The following is a 12,709-nucleotide window of genomic DNA, read 5'->3' on the forward strand; positions in this document are numbered from 1 at the left end:
CAGGTTTACAGTGCGTTCCCAGCGTACAACAGGAATGGGTGTTATCCCATTGCAGGGCAATGGCAGATCAGGCAAAGCACCTGCTCAGGATCTGGAAGAGGGGAGGGACATGGGCAGAAGGAAGCAAATGAAAAATAGAGGGAAGGCCTAAGTACATTTTTCTCAAAGAGGATGGTAACATTTGTCAGTAGGTCCTGTTCAGGGCATAAGTACTCCGGTGCCTAGGGCAGCAGGCTGCATTCCTGAGCTTTATTCCTGCTGGCCTCTCAGCTTGCAGAGCTTCAGTTGTCACAGCAGCATTCACAGTCTTATCTTATTGCCTTCGCAGAAACCCTGGCTTTCCGACACGCACCAGATCTTCACCCCACACCTGACCCATCCTTCTCCTTCCTCCTTTTTTATAGCACAGGAAATTCCACATTTCTCACCCAGCCCTCTCATTCTTGGCAGGAAATTACAGATTTTGCCTATACTGCTTAGGAGCCTTGAGACAGGTCTGAGCAAAGGCTCCTGGTACAGCTGCAAAGCCAGCAAGAAAGGTCACACTTTGGGGGACAGGAGGGACTTTATGTTTTTAAAAAAAAAATATGTGCTTTAGAGGGTTATCACATGAACATCATATTTACACGAACATCAAGTCACAATTTAGAGTCAGTTGTACAGGGTTTTTCTTGACAACATGGCAAAAGTAGTCAGAAGACTGTGAGAACTAAAAGGAGTTTTTCCTTAATAGTGAAAGCTTAATTAGTATGATTTTCACATGTATTCTATATTTTTGCACATCCTTGATTGAGGAGGGGTTGTTTTATCTGGCATTTATTTGGATTTTCCAATGTATTTGCAATGCCTTGCTTAGTTCCTGTTGAGGCTGACTTCAGCAGAGTTAGTTAGACCAGCATGGAGCTTTTGAAACCCTCTTGTACTTCTGTCCTGCTCTTTTGCGGTATTATTTACAGTACCTCACACTGAGTAAAAGCTGGGGATCAGATCCTCCCCTGATGCAAGTTATCATCATCATTTTATTTGGAAATGTTTACTTTGTGATTGTGTGTCTGTGTTTCATTCTTTTTGATCTTTTTATGCGTCTATAGCCACAGGCTGGGATTTATATGATGGGACTCCCTCTGTTGTTCTGTGGGATTTTTCACTCTGCAGGCACTCTGTAGCTTTGAAGGACTTCAGATCTTGAGCAAAATGAGTTCACTGATGTGTCCCAGGAGAGATTGTTGAGTGGTCTGTAGATGTAATTTTATGACAATGGATTGTATTCTGAGTTAATGTTTATGCGCCATATGGTATGTTGTCAAGTTTCATTGTATTTATGAAGATTTCAATAAAATGAAGTAAAAATAAAAACACATGTTCAGGCCCAGTCTATTTTCAAGAAAAGTAACAAATGCCTCTAGATTTTTCCTTTTAATTTAAACTTGCCCAGTAAGTATAGCAATAGGTAATAATGACAGTAGGACTGGCCTGGGCCAGAGATAAAACATGTGAAGCTCTGGAAGCAGTACAAAAACATTTAGGACTATAATCAGACAGTCTGTTTAGAGGTACCTAACTTAGGTACTGCAAGCATTAGGATTTCTAAAATGAGACAAATATTGCATAAATTGCTTAGGAGATTTTAGATCCTGTCTCAGTGGAGCCTCCATCCCTGGAGGCTGGTGTCAGGTACCTGTTACGGGTGGTCGGCCTCGTGCGGAATACAGCCTACACTTTCTCACTGACTGGCGCTCCTGCAGGGTTCTTGCAAGGGCATTTTATGACAAAGCCGTGAGCAACTGAGGGCACAGGAAACCTAAGTAATCTGTGAAAACATAAAAGAATAATCCATTTAATGGGGAGTAAAAAACTGCACAATACTTACACCCCCACCTTGGATTTAAAATATCACAAGAAATTCAAGGAACAAAGTGAATAGCTCACTTGGAGAATTCTTTTCACTCAAATTTAATTTCTTCCTACTGTGGTCATTACTGAATTGTTTGGTTTCTTTTGGCAAAATGATGGGGGAAAACTCTTTAAATGTGTTGTTAAACACAGAAATAATTTTCCATTAACATATTCCTAGTGCAGTGTACGTGCAGCTAAGAAACATTCACACATCTATGCTAGAAATATCACATGTATTTGTGTATTTATGTACAAAGAAATTGGAGGAGGGAGTTTAAAAGTGATTGCCTCTTTCTTCCCCACTTTCTCAGTGTAATATGTCTCCTGCAAGTGAATTGTCCCTGTTCAGGCAATGTGCCTGCATGGGATTCACTAAGGTCTGTAGCATGAATGCTGGGTCTACATGGCAAAATCCATTGGAAGGACCAGGCATAAAAGATATAAGCATGTAATTAATTTTATGAATGCAGATAGTCCACTGACTTTCTGGGAGACAGCTTGCTCAATGTGACGAATACACTAAGCATGTGTAAACATTTTCAAGTCTGAGCTTTTGGACTATAAAACCCTTGGCATTCATGCAAATATGTATTGAGCACAATATATTTCAATCCCAGTGGAACTCTCTGGATGCCCATATGGTCATCCAAACTATTAATATTTTTATCCTTTCTTTGGAAGTGCTGTTTTTGTCAGAATTAGAAGATAAATGGGTCACTTGCAAGAAAAGCTAGAAGTTGGTGCTGGCAGATATTTCTTTTTCCTTTTCATCTTTGCCCAGAATTAGATATTCAATTAAGAATAGTTTAATGTACAAATATGTGTTGGGGGGGGTATCTTTAAAATTGGAGCATGAAAAGTAGATCACACTTGGAATATGCCTACTTTAATTCATAATATGGGCTAAAAGAGAAATTTGTATTTGCATTGGTGAGAAGTGCATTATTGTGACTCTTTTGTCTGGAACAATTAGTTAGTTCCTTTGTACTGTGTATAGACCACCAGTTGCACAGGGTTCAATCAGATCTTCACGGGTCTTTACAAAGCCAAAAGCCATATTTGTAACTGTTGAGTGACAGTAAAAAGGATTTTCAGCGATGTTTGCAAGGCAAGAACAGAGAAAGTAACCTAAACAACTGAACTGATAGTCAAATATTCATCACAAAAGCAGGGACAAGAAAGGCATTCACTTTGGGTCAGGAATCTAAACTGCACAGATGCAGCTAAGCCTATTACAATGGAGTACTCAATGTGGGTAACGAACAGGGTTCTGAAACATTTAAATTTTTCTTGAAATATAAAATACCCTCTGCAAAAATCCCACAGGTTTTGGTCATGCAATCCTCCTGGGTTTGATAATTTTTTTGTGTGAGCAAGGAAAACAAGATTTCCCTCCCTTTACTGCCTTCAAATCCTTTGCACATCCCCATGCTGAGCCATGAAATGTGTTTCTATAATGTATTTCATATGACAAGCAGAGGCTCATCAATTCCATCTTTGCAGATGTCCTTAAGAACCAGTTTTGGGAGGTTCCAAGAAACAACTTGCATTAGAGAATATTTAAGGTTCAGTTCTGCCTCACTCAGTCATGCCAACAAGTGCTTTCCTGTATGACTGGTCCCCCTGATCTCCCTGCAAGGAACTACCCAGCCTGAGGCAGAAGAACAGACTCTGCCTCAAAGCCTGTGTCATCCATCTGCATCAAAAACCGCTAAGGTCCACTTAAGGCTAGAGATCCCACCAACCTAGCACACTCAAAGCATATGGCTATCATCCTAACCAACTGTCGTGTCTACAGGCTGTGTGACCCCATACTTATCCATCACACTCAGCTGGTGAAGAAGCCATCTGCATGAGTCCTCTGAAAGACTCAGTCATCCATGACCTTAACTGTAGCTCAGCCATCACTTGTGCTACCACACAACTCAAACCCTAAATGTGTGTGAGTGCCTTTTGCACTGCTGAGAAATACTTTGCTTGACCAGTAGGCCTTGCAGCTCCAGAGGCCAATAGTACACGCCTGGGGCTGGTAAAGCTGTGGGTAAAGAGCCCCAGAGAGATCAGCAGCACCTCAAGCCAGAAGTTAACAAAGGTCTTTTTCATTCTTTTAATACCAGCTGAGGACCTGAGACAGAAAAAAAAAATCTCATTCTCCTTCAGCCTCAGAGATAGAGGAACTATTCTTGATTAAATACTGCTATTAATAGTATTAATTTGCCTTTAGGCCAGAAGCAAAATGTGATGAGTTTGAGCCTGCTTGCTCAGAGTTTTGGAAAGGCATGAGATACCAGAAACTCTGGTATTAACAAAAAAGATTCTGTGCCACCTCAACACTAGCGCTTTCTTCTGTTCCTACAAAAATATATGACTACGTCACCGTGGGCTGGCATTAAATGGAGAAATTACTAGTACTCAGGGAAGGAACACCCTTTTACAAGACTTTATATTACTTAATGGCAAGTTTCCTGATAGTTGCCATACCCCAGAATGAGATTGCATTGGGAATAGGAAATGCTCTTAGGGATGTTGCTCCTGGGGGCCACTGAGTTGCACACTCTTTTCAAGAAAGGTTCCTCATGGAACTGCGCTGCGATGCCAAGTGACATTCAAATGGCAAAAGCTGTTATCACAGAGAGCCTGAAGCATTTATGTCCCTGATCTTGACCTTTATTTCACTGCTTCTACTTACTTTGCTTTCTGATGATATAATGCACACGTGCAGAAAAAGCATCCTGATGATCAGCTTTCTTTTGCTATTGCCTCATTACAGGCATACTGGTAACTCTGCAAGTTTATTTAACCATGTCTTGATACTACCTTGCCTGAGCACTGTTGGCTGAACTTAATTGCAGGAGACATCTGGCACCATTAGTTTTGAATTTGTGGTTTGGGAGTTCACCTACAAACACAATTCTCGTTGCCACAGGAATTGGTCCATCATGTTGTATCACCTCTTTTGTCACATGAACAAAAAATGTAAATGACTTGTACAGTAGATGGAATTTCTTAAAGTAAAAACTCCAGGCAGGACCTTAGCCACTGGATCATAGCCTGCTTCCACTTTCCCTTCCTGTTGCACAGCAGCGGCAGTGCTGAGTTCCCTCAAATCATGTTGAGGGGATGGTGGGAGGCCCTTCCCCACATTTACTTGCCAGCAAAACATGGGTTGTCAGTGGTGTCCCCCTGATTTGCCGAGAAAAACTTGCTGTTGACAACACGCCAAGAGCAAGGTGGATGTACCTATTACGTGAAGAGGACTTCAGCCTCCTTTCGCCAGTCTATATGTATATTGGCTATTGGGAGCTACGGACTCACAGGACAGAGAGAGGCAAGCACTGCACACACAGCTCCTGGACTCCTTTGACTGTGGGTATCCAGCAAGCTAAGCCTTGTCCCTGCCTCTCACAAACAGCTGCCAGCTTCTTCATGAAGTGACAGACACACAGAGATTACTGTGGTCCTTCTGGGCTTGTACTGCTTAGATAAATCCCCATTCTTTGGCTTTGCAGACAATAAGCCCTAGCACATTACATAGCCAATGTCTAAACAACCAGCAGTTCTGTACATTGCTCTGCTTAGAAGAGATTTACCATGTTCTGTGCTTACAATTTGTCCTTTCTTTGTTGTATCTGTTGAGCCTTAGGTTGTAAACTTTTCAAGGTAAAGGACCTGTTAGTTGTCTGCTGCACTTCACAACTGTATAAACTAGCAGCACTGTGTAGTCATATTCCTTCTGGGCTTTATACTTGGAAACAGTATTTTGTGTAGTAATTAGTCTAAGATAGATAGTTATTTTGTCTTTACTTCCCCTGTGGACATCTGTTCCAGGCTTAAGCTGCCTTTTTCAGATTTCTGCCGACTTTTGGATTAAATTCTGAATTTCTGTTTCAGTAGATTTCTAAGTGTACTCAGTCCTCCAGTTCTACCAGCTTGGATGCTGGGGAATTTTCAAACACTCTCTTCTTCTCTGCTGAAAGCATTGCATTGTCTCAGTCTTCACTTCAAAATATTATCATGCAACACTTTAAAATATTTTTTATGATTTTGAAACCTTTCAAGGATTTCAAGGAAGTTAGAAATATTTGACAGATATCTTCTGCTACATTTTATTTCCACAGGACAAAACAATTAATTAAGCCTAAAGACTTAAGCATAAAACAGCAGTAAAATGAAGTGTGAACTACTTGCTTAAGCCTCAGAGCCCCATACGCCTTTCCTAATGAGTATGGTTTTCTCCTGAAAAAAAGATAGAAGAGTTCTTAAAAAGGACAGCAAAAATACTAGGCCCACAGAGGTTGTATGGAGTGTTTTGACAGAGTAACCTGAGTGCAGGACTGCATCATTAAACTCAGCAAAATAGTGAAGGAAATGTTTGCTACAATCCACAGCCTGGAGTGAGGTCACCAACTAAACTGACTTCATGGTAACAAAAGATCCCAGACTGATGAGAAAGTGTCCTCTGATAGAGGTCAGCATTCCTCTGCCTAAACAGGTCTTTGAGGCTGGTGGAGGAAAAAATGTGTTAGCTTGACTTGCTTGGACATATCACACAATAGCATGTGACCATCAGCACTGTGAAAGCTTTTGTGGGTCATAAAATGATTAACTGACCATTCAAATTCTAGAAATGTTGCATTTTTAGCAGCAATCAGCTCCTCAGAGAGGAGGCAGCAGGGTGTGAAACCTGAATTCAAGGAACAGGCAGGTTTAAAGAGTAATTAAAACTAGAAATAACTTGGAGCTGCTAGAAGTTATATTCAAGGTTTGCAATATAGCGGTAATATCTCTATTTATGTAGATGTGTGAGTGCACGTGTGTGTAACGACAATGACATAATTTCCAAACAGAAAGAGAAAGATGGTTGCCAAAGTGTTCACCAGCTATTATAATTTTGCAGAGTGAACTGTTTTTAAATATTCTCTAAGGACTTCTGGTCATAAATATTTCTAAAGAATATGCACTTAACTCATGCCAGTCAATACCATAAAGCAACACCACAGCTAAGTTAGCAAAGTAGAGGACTGTTACTTATCGACTAACCCCTGACAATTCTTGTATCTAAGGCTCCAGTTCTGCAGCTTATATGGTAATAGTATTCCTAGTTTCAGAAGGTGTGCCTCCTGATATTATATTTTTATATAAAAGATTAAATATTTTATAACATATTTGCCTATTGAGAAAACTCTTTCGCCTTGGGGAAAAAAAAATCCTCTTATGAATTTCCTTTAACTTTACAGGAGACTGCCATTCTCAGAACCACGATCTCTCTTGGACATTTCAAAGGACTACACACAGGACCTACTTTCTCCTCAAGGGACCTAAGATACTGTGTTTTGACTTTTAAGTCAGCCCTAGTAAACGGATGTGGACTTCAGGTAGAATGAGCAATGCAAAGAACTTGCTTGGACTTGGTGTCTCCTTGTATTTTTGGGGACTGATGGACCTTACGACAACTGTGCTGTCAGGAAGTGCCAGGCCCCTCATTGAAGGGCAAGAAGACAACCTGTCAGACAAGCTGCATCAGCGTATGAAGCGGAGCTGGGTGTGGAACCAGTTCTTCGTTCTGGAGGAGTACACGGGAACTGACCCTCTCTACGTTGGGAAGGTAAGACCTGCACCAGAAGGGTATCTGGCAGGGTATATACATCTGTGTATCTGCAGACCACAGTGAAACACGGGAAGTTTCTCTAAGTGCCTTCACCTTCTTTCCGGCAGTGAATTTATCCACACTAATTTCACTTCTGCTCCCAAGGGTTTTGACCAGTGTCACCTTCATTTGGGAAGAATTTCTGTTTCAAGGGGCTGTCAATATATTTGCCTATTTCAAAGAGATCTGCTGCTTCAATCGTCATCTGTAATTGAGTTAGTGTTAGAAAATCTGCAGTGATCTTTCCAGGGACTCCTACAATGTCAAGGCAAAGTAAGGTTATATTGACATATGAGGATTAGGAAAGAAAGGAAGAGTTTGTGATCATGTTTCTGTCTGTGATCAAGTCAGCTGGAAGCTGAAATTCACAATCAAATTAAATAGCCAGTTTCTCTTGAAAACTGACATTTCAATTTTTGTTTTCTGCAAATGTCTAGGGTCAGAGTATCTTCTTGCTTACCACAGCCTGACCTCAGATTAATTGGGTGGAATACAGAGAAGTTGCTCCAGATCTAAAAGGGTAGAGGGACAGCTCATTAAATCCAACCATGAAAGGTCCTATTTTTTGATCCCTTATGCCCCAAGAACCCTCACATCAGTACAGATATCCCTAAGCTCACTCCATCTACTTGGTAGTATTTTGCATTCACTTTTCTGTAGCTCCTTTAGGAACAAGCTAATGGAAATCAGACCAGTGATGTCTGCCTTCACAATCTGCCTCACTATAAGCATCCTTCTTTTTTTGTTTTCTGACTGTTTTTAAAGACTCTGAATTATTTAAAGTATTGATCCCGTTGTTCCAAGGATTATAGTCAGCACCAAGTTTGCTTCTAGTCTACACCAAGGTGATAAATCTGGAAAAAGTGGGGAGGGGCAGAGTTAGTGTGCTTAAGTGTTTGAACAACACAGTTAAGATTTTACATGCCTAGAATATCAGATACCACTATGATGAGTACAGACTAGATATAGGTAGATATGAAAAATTAAGAACTAAGAAAGGATGTCAGTAAACAATGCCTTCAGATTTCATTGCTTATTTTTACATGATCAAGGCTCCTTCTTTCCTTCCAAGCTATGCATCTGCAGGAAAAAAAAAAAAAAAAAAAAAAAAATCATATACCCAGAGGCCCATTTTGGACTTGTATTTATCATTCTACAACCCCACAGAGCTAAACTGTGCCCTCAGTCACACCAGTATAAATGAAAATGAATCCATGGGCTTCAGAAGACCTTCTCCTGATTTATCCCTGTGTGACTGACAGCAAGATGTGCTCTCCTTCCTCCCACAGCAATGGCATTACTAGTGATTGCCGCCAAATGAGACCTCATTAGTCTTCATTCATCTCTGCACCTAGCTTTTCAGCTCTTGATATCTCTATTGATTAAAGAAATTAATATTTGTTTTCATGCAATTCCCAGCTTTGGAACAAGGGCCAGACATATTATTTCACATACTCAGTTTCATCTGAAACGACTCCAGACTTGCACTGTGAGCTGAATTTTAGCTAAAACAAGTCCTGGAAGAAACCGACTCGTCTTTGTTTCAGACTTGACAGTGTCATTAGGAGCACAAAAACTTGGCGCTGCTCTCGCGCTCACTGCCGCTCGGCTCTGCTGAACGGGGGGACAAAGAGACGACCCTTCATGGTCTGTGTCCACCACACAAAGGCCCAGGCTGCAGAAAGTGAGCTCTCTCCAGGGCCGCCCACGCCACGGCTGTGTTAGCACAGGGGTGCGCGAGGGCTAATTAGCTCCCACGGTTAACAGGGCCAATTAGCCCTACGCGCTGCTGAGCTAACGTGGCTGGATCTCTCTGAAGGCCTCCCCACTCCGCACCGCTCCGCGTAGGCCCGACACCGGGGAACTCCGCTGCCAAAATGGGCCCCCGGGGGTCAAACGTTTCGTCCTCTCCCATCCCTGAGCTGGGTGCAGAGGGATGAAAGCGGCGGGGGCTGCCGGGGGGGGGGAGGCTTCCCCTGCCTCCTACAGCCAACGGCACAGGCTCTCGGGAGAAGCTGCAGCCCACCGCCATTCACCGCCCCGCCTGCGTACACGCTGCCTGTGTCTTAGGGATACTTAGCAAAGGGGGTCAGCAGGGAACAGGCTGGGGCTGAATTAATTGTTCTGGCAGGCCAGCAATTTTTCAGCCCGAGTCTCCCCAGGCCGACTCAGAAATAGCTCTGGCAGGGCTTTGGCGGAGCGGGGTGGAGGTGCAGGACTCCCGGCCTACGGCTCGCTGCTGGCGCCAGCCCTCCAAGCAGCCCTGGGTCCCGGGCCTGGCCGGGCAGAGCCTCTTCTGACCCATACCACCCACAACACCCTGCAACAGCCCGCTCGCCAGGCCTCGCTTTTGTCCTTCTGCCCTCTCCAAGGCCGTGTCAGGAGAAAGAGTGCACAGCGTAGCTCTGGTTGTATTTACTTTGTACTCTAAAGGCTTCCCATAAGAGAGGGGTTCTTCTGCTGCTCTTGTACAGCTGTTTCTGGTTACCTATGGATGACTGGAGCAACCCTAAAAGCATCTTGACTTGAACCATAGGTCCAGGCTTGCCTAATACGATTTTTCAAGGCTGCTATGAAAAATGTACTTTCCTATGCAGCTGTAAGGCAAGGTGCAAAATCTCTTCTGGACAGGGAAATGAAAAGAAACTTCCTGAGGTGAAGTCAGTACAATTTTTGCTTTTCTCCAGTGTTCATGATCCTAATTTAAAGTATTTTAGCTTCAGAGGGTTCCTGGTCCTGTCACAGATAAGTACAAGGCTTCAACTTTCCTAGAGGTAGCCGTTATTGGCTAATAGGAAACCAAAGACCCCACATTTGCTACAGCAGGTATTTTCCACATTCATCCAGCAGCCTAAACTGCATCAGTAATTGAACTGGGGACAGACTTCACCACTTTGCTGTGCCGGAGACTCCCTAACCCTGTTTCAAAGGAAAGAGGCATTTGAACCACAGCAGCTGAATGAGTGAATAAAATGCATTCTTTCTACAGACTATCACTGCAGATCAACCAAACTCACTCATGCATCCTCACAAAAATCCCTTGCAGGTGCTACCTCCCTGGAGGTAAAGGGAGAGCACGTCAAGGATGGATTCACAGCCCAGTTAGTGGAGCTGCACGAGTCCTGCCCTGAGCTGCCCTTGGCAGCACCGCTCTCTTCCACATGCCCTTTGCCGGGAAATGTGTCGTTCAGATGCAGATGTAGCCTCCTTAATCTTTTATACTGTCCTCATCAAAAAAAGCAACCCAGGTTGACACAGTTAACAGTTTCTCAGGAGTTACCAGCTTCGTTCCTCCTGTAGTCCATTCCTTAATATGGAGGAGAGAGTACAAATTAATTCCTCCTACTTCTGTGTCAGCCACATGGCAGCACAATTTATTGCACCACCCATAAAACAGAGCCAATTTAAAACTGGATCACCTTTCCAATACAGTGACTTCTACATACACCCCGAACTGCAGCATCCTCATATTGGGTTTGGTGTGAGCGATGGTGTGGGCTTCAGTCCCTTCAGACACCAAATTCTTTCAGATTTATTGCAGTCTGGTAGTATTATGTCTTTTATGCTCTTCTTTGCTTTGTCTAGAAAAAGCAGGTTATACGAGAAGCTGCAAAAGTGCTGCTAGCATTTCTTACTGCCTAGCCTTGGTAAAAACCCAATGTTTTTAACAAATCAGTTAGACAGAGATCCTCTTGTACTCCCAAATTCTTATTAGCGTGCCATGTTCATGCCTTCTTTGCTCCCTACAATTCCTTCCAAATAGGGCTTTGGACAGAAGGTGTAATTTAACCCATGATTTGGATTCAGTATCTTCTTCCAAGTCTTTTGAATTTCCCGAACACCTTCTGCTATTTTAAAAGATGCTTTCTTCTTTCTTTCTCTTTTTCTTTTTTCTTTTTCTTTCCCTTTTTCTTTTTCTTTTTCTTTTTCTTTTTCTTTCCCTTTTTCCTTCCCCTTTTTTTCTTTCCCTTTTTCTTTCCCTTTTTCTTTTTTTCCTTTTTTCTATTTCTATTCCTGTTTCTTTTTCATTTTTCTATGCCTTTGCCTTTGCCTTTGCTTTGACCTTGAATTTGACTTTGAATTCTCTCTTTTTCTTTCCTTTTTCTTATTTAATGAGGACTTGTTGATGTTCCAAAATACATTTTCTTCCATCAAGTCCAGCTCTAATTCCCCAATCAGGTCTAACATCTGTATCTGTCTCAGCAGCTGCATTCTCTCACTGACGCTCTGATGCACTAAAACAAATGCCCAAGATGTAGCTTAGTGGTTCTGAATCAATTAGAAAAGCTATAATAGTGTCCTCCTTCTGGAAGCATCCTGTTTACTAGCTCCTACAGTGATAATCTCTGAGTTATGGGTGTTTAGGGTAAATAACGACAACCACTGTCTTTTTTTAAATTAATCACAAGATGGTGTTTCCTGAAGATATGCCAGTTTGCAGTCCTGGCGCCTGCATGTGAATTAATACACATGACAGTCATCTGAATTTAACTGTTTGCCACTGCCAAATTTTTCTGGGCTTGTTCTTCCTCCATTTAGCTGATACATCACCTGAGAGCTGCCAGCATTCCTCCAAAGGACCGATGTCTCTCAGATGCAGTAGCCACTGCAGAGACCAGTGGCAAAGCGATGAAATGAAATATCAGTGACCTGACAAGGCAGTTGTCACAATCTGCACCTCCAGCTCTTGCAGCCACTTTGCAGTGCTGCTGCCCTTAACACTCAGTGTCCCAGCAGACATCGAGAGTCGATGAGCAACCTACATACAGACCTGTCTGCAGGGTGGGACATGCCGTAGAAAAACATATAGATCCCACCTCAGCTGAAATCAGTCTTACCCTAAAATCAGGAATAGGCCCAAGTTTTGCATAGGTCATGTGCTGCACGCTGAGAAGCTGGTAAGGAAAACAACCTCCAGAGAATGAGCATCCTCCAACCAGACCCTTCACTGGGGAAATGGTCTTTCAGCTCCCAAGTCAATGGGAACATGTGGCCTAAAACAGCTGAAGAGCTGGTCAACTGGCATTAGAAATGCTTAGGTCAGATAAGCCAATTTGTCCACATCCCTATAAAACTTTTTCCGGTGTGAGAAGTTATTGTATAGTTTTCAGTGTGTTTTTAAATAGCTCAGAGATGAGATTTCTTCTTTCTTTCTTGAGACAATAG

At 42.5% G+C, this 12,709-nt stretch overlaps 1 protein-coding gene across 2 annotated transcripts in view; it reads left to right on the plus strand.

Annotated features, from left to right (window-relative positions):
- The window catches only part of CDH20 (cadherin 20), a 118,441-nt gene that overhangs the window by 73,485 nt on the left and 32,247 nt on the right, over window positions 1–12,709 (plus strand). For both annotated transcript variants that reach the window (XM_069808935.1, XM_069808936.1), the window contains exon 2: window positions 7,134–7,501. In XM_069808935.1, the coding sequence (XP_069665036.1) occupies window positions 7,259–7,501 (243 nt within the window). In that variant the 5' untranslated portion in view covers window positions 7,134–7,258. The remainder of the gene's footprint in view (window positions 1–7,133; window positions 7,502–12,709) is intronic.

This window comes from Haliaeetus albicilla, chromosome 21, assembly GCF_947461875.1.
Source record: "Haliaeetus albicilla chromosome 21, bHalAlb1.1, whole genome shotgun sequence".
Taxonomy (NCBI): domain Eukaryota; kingdom Metazoa; phylum Chordata; class Aves; order Accipitriformes; family Accipitridae; genus Haliaeetus; species Haliaeetus albicilla.